At 43.5% G+C, this 11,190-nt stretch overlaps 1 protein-coding gene across 2 annotated transcripts in view; it reads right to left on the reverse strand.

The window, feature by feature from the left end:
* LIPH (lipase H) overlaps nt 1-10,575 on the reverse strand; it is a 48,747-nt gene extending 38,172 nt beyond the window's left edge. For both annotated transcript variants that reach the window (XM_008066343.2, XM_008066342.2), the window contains exon 1: nt 10,380-10,575. In XM_008066343.2, the coding sequence (XP_008064534.1) occupies nt 10,380-10,428 (49 nt within the window). In that variant the 5' untranslated portion in view covers nt 10,429-10,575. The remainder of the gene's footprint in view (nt 1-10,379) is intronic.
* Between the last annotated feature and the right edge of the window lie 615 nt (nt 10,576-11,190).

Genomic DNA, 11,190 nt, shown 5'->3' on the forward strand with positions numbered 1-11,190 from the left:
ACTCCAGTCTGGGTGACAGAGTGAGACTCCAACTCAAAAAAACAAAACAAAACAACACAAGTAAGTATAAAATTGCTACTTGTGATATGTGCAACATAACAGAGATACAGAGTAAAATAAGAATTTAAATAGGGAGCTTGGGAGGCCAAGGCAAGAGGATTGCCTGAGCCCAGGGGTTTGTAACCAGCCTGGGCAACTTGGTGAGACCTTGTCTCTACAATATGTTAAAAAATTAGCTGGGCATGGTAGCTCGTTCCTGTAGTTCCGGCTACTTGTAAGGCTGAGGCAGAGGGATCACCTGAACCCAGCAGGTGAATGCTGGGGTGGCCATGAGTGTGCCACTGCCCTCCAGCCTATGTGACAGAGTGAGACTCTAACTCAAATACGTACATACATACATAAGGAGCTTGACATGCTCAGGGAATCAGAAATCTTCTTTCTCTTATATCATCTGGAAATAATATGAGTAGTGCATCTCACCTTCCTGTCACCCAGGAAGTACAGTGGCAGAATCATGGCTTACTGCAGCCTTGACCTGCTGGACTCTGGTGATCCTCTCTTCTGCTTCAGCCTTTCTAGCGACTGGCTGGAACTTCAGGCCTGTATCATCACACCCATCTAATTTTTTCAATTTTTTTTGTGTGTGGAGACAAGATCTCACTATGTTACCTAGGCTGGTATTGAACTCCTGGGCTCAAGCAATCCTCCTGTCTCGGCCTTCCGGAGTGCTGAGATTAGCAGCATGAACCACTGAGCCCGACCATACATTTCATTTCTGATGATCTTTGTTTAAAATTTTCCCCCCAAATTCGTAACTTTTTTTTTTTTTTTTGAGTTGGAGTCTCACTCGGTCGCCCAGACTGGAGTGCAGTGGGCGCTTCCAGCCACCGCAGCCTCACCTGCTGGTGTCTGGCAATCCATTCGCCTCAGCCTTTCGAGTAGCCGGAATTACAGGCATGTGTTACCATGCCCGGCTGATTTTTTTTATTGTAGAGATGAGATCTTGCTGCCCAGGTGGGTCTCGAACCCACGGGCTCAGGCAATCCACTCACCTCAGCCTCCCAAAGGTGCGGGATTACAGGCTGAGCCACCGAGCCCAGCTGAATTAGTAACATTTTAAAAAATCATCTTGGGCCATGTTACAAATTACTTCTTTCTTATTTTCTTTTTTCTTTTTTTTTTTTTTGAGTCGGAGCCTCACTTCGTCATCCAGGTTGGAGTGCAGTGGCACCTGCTAGGCTTAGGTGATTCTTCTGCCTCAGTCTTCCAAGTAGCTGGAAATACAGGCAGGTGCTACCACGCCTAGCCAATTTTTTTTTATTCAATGTAGAGACAAGGTCTCGCCAAGTTCCCTGGGCTGGTCTTGAACCCGTGAGCTCAGGTAATCCACTCGCGTTAGCCTCCCAAAATGCTGGGATTACAGGCTGAGCTCCTGAGCCTGGCCACAAATTACTTCTTAAGGGCAGATCCTCTTTTGTTTTTTGTCCAATATTGTGGCTCCAGCACCTAGCAGAGAAACTTGTCTTTTTGTTGGACTGTTACTGTCTGAGTAACGCTCAGCTGCTACCCTCAACACCAATAAATTGAGAGGCAGGAAAACTGGTAGAAAGAAGTTTATTTCTGAACTCAAATCCAGGGAGCAAAGTTGGGTTTCTGGCCTTTCTAAAATGGTTCTGCTCACCCTTCAAGTTTTACAGTCTGCTTTTATAAGTTCAGAATAGTTGGTACCTATATATTGATTATGTGACTAGCAAAGCATTGTATAAAACTTAAGTCACAGCCACATTTTGTCAATAATGACATTTATGGTCCACATTTCTTGGCACCAGTTACCAGTAGTATCTTACAGCTTTTATCAGTAACACCAGGCAGAAGCGTTAATCAAGCTTGCTATAGAGTGAAGGGCATTAACAAGGCCTAAGACACCATATATTACTACATGTTGTTATATGCAAAATTTATACAAATCACAAGACTTACAATTACCTTGATACTGTATTATTCAATCTTGTGACTACTAAGAAAAGGGAGTAAATGGGGATTTACATCTCTCAGTTAATTGAGCATGGTCTGCAGGGAAGTTAAGGATTCTTTGAAGTTACTTACTGGGAATGCATAGAAGATAAGAGAAAGAGCACCTTGTGTTAACTCTCAGGAATGTGGGTAGGTGTAGGAGCCTTCAACCCTTGTCATGCCCTTCTCCTCTCTTGCCATGCCCTTCTCTAGGGGCTTTGGCAATATTGGACAGACAATAGTGGGTCCCAAATTGTCTAGCATGCAAGCATGAGATATCTGCGAATAGTAAATTTGTTCAATGGCTCCCCCCCCACATTAATATAGTTCTTTTAGTTCTGATTTATGTGGGGTTCTTTTTTTTTTTTTTAAGGGACATGTACAACCAGAAAGTGAGAAAGCAGGATTTATTGAGAGGACAGTAAAACTCCTACAGTGGGAGAGGACCCAAAGGGGTTGTCCTATGCAGGTACTGGTATTTTTAAAGTGATCAACTACTTGTATGCCATCAGAAAGCAAACCCCTTTTGCCTTATTTTGCTGTTTTGCTACAAAGTCAAGGTTGCTCAGAGGTAGTATTAACAGAGTGCAACCAAGTAACGACAAAACATGTTAAACTGGTTTCTGAAGGTTAACCTCTTCTATTAGAGTTTATCTGAAACAGGAGACATTTTGCCTGTCCTTTTCAGGCTACTTTGAAATTCAATTACTCTCAAATGCCATTTCCCTGTTTACAATTGGAAAATTACAGTTGCATGGGTGATGTCTCTGACACCCTTTTTTTTGAGTCTCACTCTGTCGCCCAGACTGGAGTGCAGTGGCCGCTCCTGGCCACCGCAGCCTCGACCTGCTGGGCTCTGGCGATCCTCCCGCCTCAGCCTTCCAAGTAGCTGGAACTACAGGTGCACACTACCACACCCGGCTAATTTTTTAATTTATTGTAGAGATGAGGTCTCGCCAAGTTGCCCAGGTGGATCCCAACCCCACAGGCTCAGGCAATCCACTCACCTCAGCCTCCCAAAGCGCGGGATTAGAGGCTGAGCCACCGAGTCCGGCTTCTGACACCCTTCGATGAGGAATTCAGACTTCTGTTTAGAGCAGACATGATGATCATTTATTGCCTTCCCTCTCTTAGATTAAAAGAAATGTATCCCAGTAGAATATCAGGGCAACCTGGTTATGACCTCTTTAACAAAAGCATACTTGTGCCTGACAATGCTTTGTTATAATCTAATGCATGGTTACCTGCAGGTTAAATCTGGCCAGGTCCATTTATGTATTGTCCATGGCTGCTTTCCTACTCGAAGGCAGAGTTAAGTGGTTGTAACCAGTGCCCCACGAAGCTGAAAATATTCACTATTTGGCTCTTTACAGAAAATGTTTGCCAATCCTGGTCTCATGTCATAAACAAAATACAACACAGTTTTGGAAAAAGCATGAGTTGTGGAGTAAGACCAAGGTTTGAGGTCCAACTCCGCTGCCTACTAGCTATGTGACCTCTGTTTTAATTGCCTTAACTCTCTGGGCCCAGGTTTTGCATCTGTAAAATAATCAAAATAAATGCTAATCCGTCAGGTGGTGCTGCATGGAGCCACACTGAACCCAAGGCAAAAGAAAAAACATGCACACTATATATGTTTATCAAAATATCCTCCCAGACTTTGGGCCAAGTGGGAAAAGTTCATAAAAGTTCTGCAATAAAAAAGAACCATAAAAATAAACACACACACACACACACACACACGCACACACACACACACACACACACACACACACACACACACAAACCCTGTGCCATTTAGTTTCTTCACACACCATTGTCAACCCTCATAAATTGCCAGCAAGGAAGAAAAGAGCAGGAGACCAGGAACAAGGAACAGCCAGCCATTATATAAGAACACAAGCCGGGCTCAGTGGCTCAGCCTGTAATCGCGCGCCTTTGGGAGGCTGAGGTGAGTGGATTGCCTGAGCCCATGGGTTCAAGACCCACCTGGGCCACTTGGCGAAACCTCATCTCTACAATAAATCAAAAATGAGCCGGGCGTGTGCCTGCAGTTCTAGCCACTTGGAAGGCTGAGGCGGAAGGATCGCTGGAGCCCAGCAGGTCGAGGCTGCGGTGGCCGGGAGTGGCTACTGCACTCCAGTCTGGATGACAGAGTGAGACTCCAACTCAAAAAAAATTAAATAAATAGCCGGCATGGTGACACACATCTGTAGTCCTAGCTACTCAAGAGGTTGCGGGAGGAAGATTGCTGATGCCCAGAAGTTTGAGGCTGCAGTGATCTGTGGGTGTACCACTGCATTCCAGCTTGGTTAACAGGGAGAAACCCTGTCTCAATAAGAAAGAAAAAAAAAGAGTCCCTATAATTAATTTAAAGGGAAGGTCAGAGTGAAAAGATGTAAAGTCTTGTGATGGTGACAGAGGGCAGAAGTTTCGCTCTTTCTGTCAAAATAGAACCAGACTCCCAGTTTACCAATTCATTTCCTTTCCCCTTGGAGGAAGAGGCTGAAGGGCCTCCATTTTCTATCACTGTAGGTTAAATAAAGCCCTCCACCTTGGTCAGTCTGTTGAGGAGGGTTTCATAACTGTTTTTGTACAGATAAATTACTTTTATTCTCAAAATTAGGGACTGCTTTGTGTTCCTTTGTGAGAGAAAATTGGGATGGATAGACAACTGTTTCTCTAGATTAATTAATTTCCCGTGAATCCCAGACAGACAGGAAAGTGTGATTTCCTGAAACGAGAATGATCACCGGCAATTTTTCTCCCTTTCTGATGAAACTTCCAAGGGATTCTTTTGTCCACTGTCTTCACAAGACCCCCTGCCCTGAAGCTCACTAAAGCTGCCTATGCCGTCCCCTTGCCTCACTCAGCTCTGGCTTCTAGCTTCTACCTGCTTTTGGAGGAACTGATTTCATTTCCCATATTTCTGAGGGAGGATAAACTCTTCAAAGAGAGAAGACTCCTCATTTACATCTAAAAAGACATCTGAGAAAAAAGATGAAATTGTGAACAGAAATAACCCACTGATGAGCGAATTTTAAGTGTGTGCAAGAGGAGAGGAAGTCCTGAGATTCTATGAGAGTCAGGAAGCAAAGGTGGGTTCACATTAAGCTTCTCGATAAGGCCGAGTCAGTTTTTTTTATTTTATTTATTTTTGAGTTGGAGTCTCACTCCGTCGCCCAGACTGGAGTGCAGTGGCCGCTCCCGGCCACCGCAGCCTCGACCTGCTGGGCTCCAGCGATCCTTCCGCCTCAGCCTTCTGAGTAGCCAGAATTACAGGCACGCGCTGCCACGCCTGGCTAATTTTTTGATTTATTGTAGAGATGAGGTCTCGCTTCCCAGGCAGGTCTCGAACCCGCGGGCTCAGGCAATCCACTCACCTGAGCCTCCCAAAGGCACAGGATTACAGGCTGAGCCACCGAGTCCGGCTCCAAGTCGGTTTATGGTTAATAATGAAGGTATCAGGCCTATGAGTCTAGGGGTTGGGAGGCTGAGGCAAGAAGAGTGCTTGAGGCTAAGAGTTTGTTTGAGACCCGCCTGGGCAACATAATGAGACTCTGTCTCTCCAAAAAAATTAACAAACTGGTTGGGCATGTTGTCATGTGCTGATAGTCCCAGCTACTCAGAAGACTGAGGCAGGAGGGTCTCTTAAGCCCACAAGTTCGAGATCACAGAGAGCCATAATCTCATCACTACGCTCCAGCCTGTGTGACAGATGGAGACCCTGTCTCTAAAAAAATTTTTTTGGGCTGAGCTCGGTGTCTCAGTCTGTAATCCTCACACCTTGGGAGGCCGAGGTGAGAGGATTGCCTGAGCCCACGGGTTCGAGACCAGCCCCGGCAACTTGGCGAGAACTCGTCTCGACAATAAATAAAAATATAGCCGACCTCGGTGGCTCAGCCTGTAATCCCGCGCCTTTGGGAGGCTGAGGTGAGTGGATTGCCTGAGCCCGCGGGTTCGAGACCCGTCTGGGCAACGAGACCTCATCTCTACAATAAATCAAAAAATCAGCCGGGCATGGTAGCGCACGCCTGTAATTCCGGCTACTTGGAAGGCTGAGGCGGAAGGATCGCCGGAGCCCAGCAGGTCGAGGCTGCGGTGGCCGGGAGCGCCCACTGCACTCCAGTCTGAGCGACAGAGTGAGACTCCAACTCAAAAAATAAAAAATAAAAAAATAAAAAAAAATAAACCAGGCTCGGTGACTCAGCCTGTAATCCCAGTACTTTGGGAGGCTGAGGTGAGTGGATTGCCTGAGCCCGCGGGTTCAAGACCCACCTGGGCAACTTGGCGAGCCCTCATCTCTACAATAAATCAAAAAATCAGCTGGGCGTGGTATTGTATGCTTATAGTTCCAGCTACTTGGAAGGCTGAGGCGGAAGGACCGCCGAAGCCCCAACAGGTTGAGGCTGAGATGGCCAGGAGCGGCCACTGCACTCCAGTCTGGGCGACTGAGTGAGACTCCAACTCAAAATATATATATATAAGAGATATGTTATATATATTATACCTGGCGATGTGGTTCAAGCCTGTAATCCCGGCATTTTGGGAGGCCGAGGCAAGAGGATTGCCTGAGCCCAGGGATTCATGACCAGTCTGGGCAACTTGGTGAGACCTCATCTTTACAGTAAATCAAAAAATTATCTGGGTGTGGTGGCTCATGCCTGTAATTCCAACTACTTGAAAGGCTGAGACAGAAGGATCGCCTGAGCCCAACAGGTTGAAGTTGGTGTGGCCGTGAGCACGCCACTGCACTCCAACCTGGGAGACAGAGTGAAACTCTGACTCAAAAAAAGAAAAATGTTTTCCAGGACTCTGCATGTTTGTTAGTATCTGAGATAAAAGTTCACCATGCATTAATGAAGCCAGAATATTTCCAGTAACCCATGCTTGAGCACTCTTATGCACCTATGTAAAAGTACTGTTCTGAATAAATTTCCAAAAAGAAGTCCAAGAAGTAAAAATCTGAAGATATTTTAGATTTTAGGCCAGAAACCTTGCCTTGGAGCTATTAGAAAATGAGCTGGATGCTGTTTTTTTTTTTTTAAAGACAAAGTTGACCAGGCTGATCTTGAACTCCTCCTGCCTTGACCTAGTGCTAGGATTACAGGTGTGAACCACACCTGTGCTAGGATTACAGGTGTCAGCCACCAATAGCCATGGATGCCTGTTTTTTCAAAGACAAGTAGAAGGGGGAGGAGACATGTCCCTGTCATGAAATTCTATTAATATTAAGATTTTGAAATCTGAAAAATAACTGAGGTTATATTTTGTATGTAGAAGACCACACTGAATTTGACATTAAAAATTTGTTAAGAACCAGACTGTGAAGGGATCACAGTTGGCCAGGGTCAAACCTGGTGACACATTTCTTGCTCTTTTACTCCAGGCAGAGACAGGCAAGAAGGACACATTTGCTTTTAACCAGCAGCTGTATTTCTTTAGGATGCAATCGAGAAAACAAATAAGATGCCAGCTTTTCTCATTTCTTAATCATGTGTATAAATATGCACATTCACACCCCCTCACTCACCTTTGCCAACTTGGTTGAGAAAGATGAGTCAGATACAAATACACAGTTCTCAATCCTTCAAGAACATTTCTAATCTGAGGAAATAATTCTCTCTGGTTTTGGCTATTTTCTCTGGAAAATATCTACCTAGTTTTACACAGTTGCCATAGGCCAAAAGATAGATTGCAGAGTAACTTTTAGAAGTACATATGAGGCCACGTACTGTGAGGTGCCTGTAATCCCAGCAATTTGGGAGGCCAAGGCAGGAGGACTGCTTGAGCCCAGGAGTTTGAAACCAGCCTAGGCAACATAGTGAGGCCTTGTATCTACAAAAAAATAAAATAAAATAAATTAGCTGGGCGTGGTGGTGTGCACCTGTAGTTCCAGCCACTTTGGAGCCTGTGGTGGAAGGATCACCTGAGCCCAGGAGGTTGAGGTTGAGGTTGAGGTTACAGCACTGCACTCCAGTTTGGAAGATAGAGTGATACTCCAACTCAAAAATAAAAATAAACTTCTAACAAGAGGCCTTCATATAGAACAATATTTATAAAACTGTGTTCTTTGGACCACCTGCAGTTGAAAAACCTTGAGAGATTGTTAAAAATGCAGATTCCTGGCAGACACAGTGGCACACATCTGTAGTCCCAGGTACTAGGGAGGCTGAGGTGGTAGGATCCCTTGAGTCCAGGAGTTGGAGGTTATAGTGCACTCTGATCATGTCTGCAAATAGTCACTGCACTCCAACCTGGACAACATAGTGAGAACCTGTCTCTCAAAAAAAAAAAAAAATTAATTAAGATTCTAGGATCTTAGCCCAGAACCACTAAGTCTGGATTACTGGAGGTGGAGTCTCGGCATTCTAAGCAAACCTCCAGGGGCTTCGAGTATACTTTAGAGTTTGCTAGCCATCACTTTGCTCACTGCTAAGATTATGGCAAACATTCCTAACATGATTTCACAAAGATTAAAACAAAAAAAGCAAAGCTCTCTAAAAGTGAATGACTTGTATACTTGGAATTTCTGAATCCCATCTTAATATTTGCTAATTTTTGGAGGGGAAGGCAAAAAAAGGGAAAAACAAAATATCAATGTACATATGATTAATAGTTTCTGCTGTCAAAGGCATATTATTCAATACTCTCACCCAAGAAAATTCCAAGTTCATGGTTTTATAGATACTGAGAAGTCTAGATTTAGCTTACAGCTATAATTATGTTTTTCCCTTCTAGCTATAGAGGTTTATCCTTGTGTGTCTCTGCTTAGATTCTATCATGCAATCTCCTAGAATCATTTAAAACAAATTCTCACTTTTCCTAGGAAGAAAACTCAGAGAAAAACAAAAAGACTTTACTTATGAGAAGATGTTAAGTAAAAAGGCAAGTTAAGGCTGGGTGCAGTGGCTCGTGCCTATAATCTCAGCACTTTGGAAGACAGATGAAAGATTATTTGAGCCCATGAATTCAAGACCAGCCTGGGCAACATAGCAAAACCTTATCTCTACAAAAAAATTTAAAAATTAGCTGGGCATGGTGGTGTACACCTGTAGTTCCAGCTACTTGGAAGGCTGAAGAGGTAGGATCACTTGAGCCTAGAAGTTTTCAAGACTTTGGTGATCTGTGATTGTGCCACTGCACTCCAGTCTGGGGGACAGAATGAGACCCTGACTCAAAAAAAAAAAAAGGCAGGCCACAAAAAAATTAAGTTGCCATGTTTCTAACTTTCTATGCAGAGATATACATGGGAAACTGGTGTTTAGCTTGTGGTAATGAAGATTAGTATAATTTGTTTTGCAGGGCAAGTGGAAAATATGTTATATATTAGGATCCATAAAAATGTTCATGTCAGCTGGGCTCAGTGACTCAGCCTGTAATCCCAGCACTTTGGGAGGCTGAGGTGAGTGGATTGCCTGAGCCCGCGGGTTTGAGACCCGCCTAGGCAACTTGGCAAGCCCTCATCTCTACAATAAATAAAAAATTAGTCAGGCGTGGTAGCATGCACCTATAATTCCAGCTACCTGGAAGGCTGAGGTGAAAGGATCACCAGAGCCCAGCAGGTTGAGGCTGCGGTGGCCGGGAGCATGTCATTGCACTCCAGTCTGGGTGACAGAGTGAGACTCCAACTCAAAAAAAAAAAATGTTCATGTCCTTTGAACTAGTAAAACTATTCCTTGGAATTTATTCTAAATAAATAACTTTTAAAAAGAAAAAAAACCCTCATATACAGAGATAAATCTATGTTCCCAATAGTAACTAGCAACCACATACAACAGAAATGTTCCTACACACGTTTCTACAATAAATAAAAAAATTAGCTGGGTGCGGTGGTATGTGCCTGTAGTTCCAGTTACTTGAGAGGCTGAGGCAGAAAGGTCACTTTGAACCCAGCAGGTCAAGGCTGCGGTGGCCGTGAGCATGCCACTGAACTCCAGCCTGGGCAACAGAGTGAGACTCCCAACTCAAAAAATTAAAAATAAAGCATAAAAACCCACCCTCTGTACATTACATACCATAAATATGTTTTTAAATTTCCAGAAAATAAGTGATCTCATTTCACAGAGGTTAAAAGGCACAGAAAACTTAGTTGTGGAAGAAAGTAAAACTATTCTAGATTTTTTTCAGCATATTTGATTTTTGTACCTAAAAAGAAATTAATTCAAATAAATAACTTGTTTTACTATTGAGAAAAAAAAATCAGGATTAGAAAGTTAATTGAACTCGTATCTTCTTTCCTTAAAAACAACCATATGAAACTTTAAAAGTTCACTGAAGGAAATGGGATGATAAAATACAAAATGACAATACTGCTAATTACCTGTTTTAAAGTAGTGAAGAAAAACATTCAGTACATGACCTACCTGATCGCACCAAGCATATCAAAGTGATGAATAAATATAATCTCCGCATATGGAACTGGACAGGATGTGTGTCACATTCACAAGAAGAATGATTGACTTCCCAGAGCCTAAAGAGTTTCCACTGTGGGTTTTGCTCACAGCGAGCTCAGACAACTCACCCAGAGGTGTGGTGACAACAGGAAGTTCTCTAGAGACTGACTGCAGGCAGCCCCAGCCCTTCAGGATCTTTGACTCCTCCTCCTTTCAATAAAAAGTCAGTCGCTGTCTACCTTACACAATTTTATGCATATCTTGGTATTATAATTTGTATCTGCAGAATGACGAGTTCAAAACAGTTTCATTCTTTGTGGGCGGTTTATTAGTTGTTTGGCTTGGTGTGTTGAAATCAAGTGTGATTTGAGATCTTTTCCCTCCTTGTTCTTGTGAATGGAATGACAAATCTAGTTAGTGTTTTGTCAGCCTGTGTATACAAAACCACTTTTTACGTCAGTTCACACACTCATTCCTCATAGAGCACTCTTTAGATTTCACTAAGAACATTTAATGAGGTCCAATTTTATATCTCCATTTGCCAAAATATATCTATGCTTCAGATTAAATGAGGCTTTTTTTAGTAGTAAGTGTTTCTATTTTTTATTTCTTCCTATCCAGAGTTCCCATCTCTCTACTAGGTCTTCTCTTTTCAAAGGAAAAGTAAATGCAAAAACTTAAAGATCTACACCAAGCTGGGCTTGGTGGCTCAACCTGTAATCCCGCGCCTTGGGAGGCTGAGGTGAGTGGATTGCCTGAGCCCACGGGTTTGAGACCCGCC

Source organism: Carlito syrichta, unplaced genomic scaffold (assembly GCF_000164805.1).
Source record: "Carlito syrichta isolate Samal-C Ts95f unplaced genomic scaffold, Tarsius_syrichta-2.0.1 Scaffold308888, whole genome shotgun sequence".
In the NCBI taxonomy this organism is placed as follows: domain Eukaryota; kingdom Metazoa; phylum Chordata; class Mammalia; order Primates; family Tarsiidae; genus Carlito; species Carlito syrichta.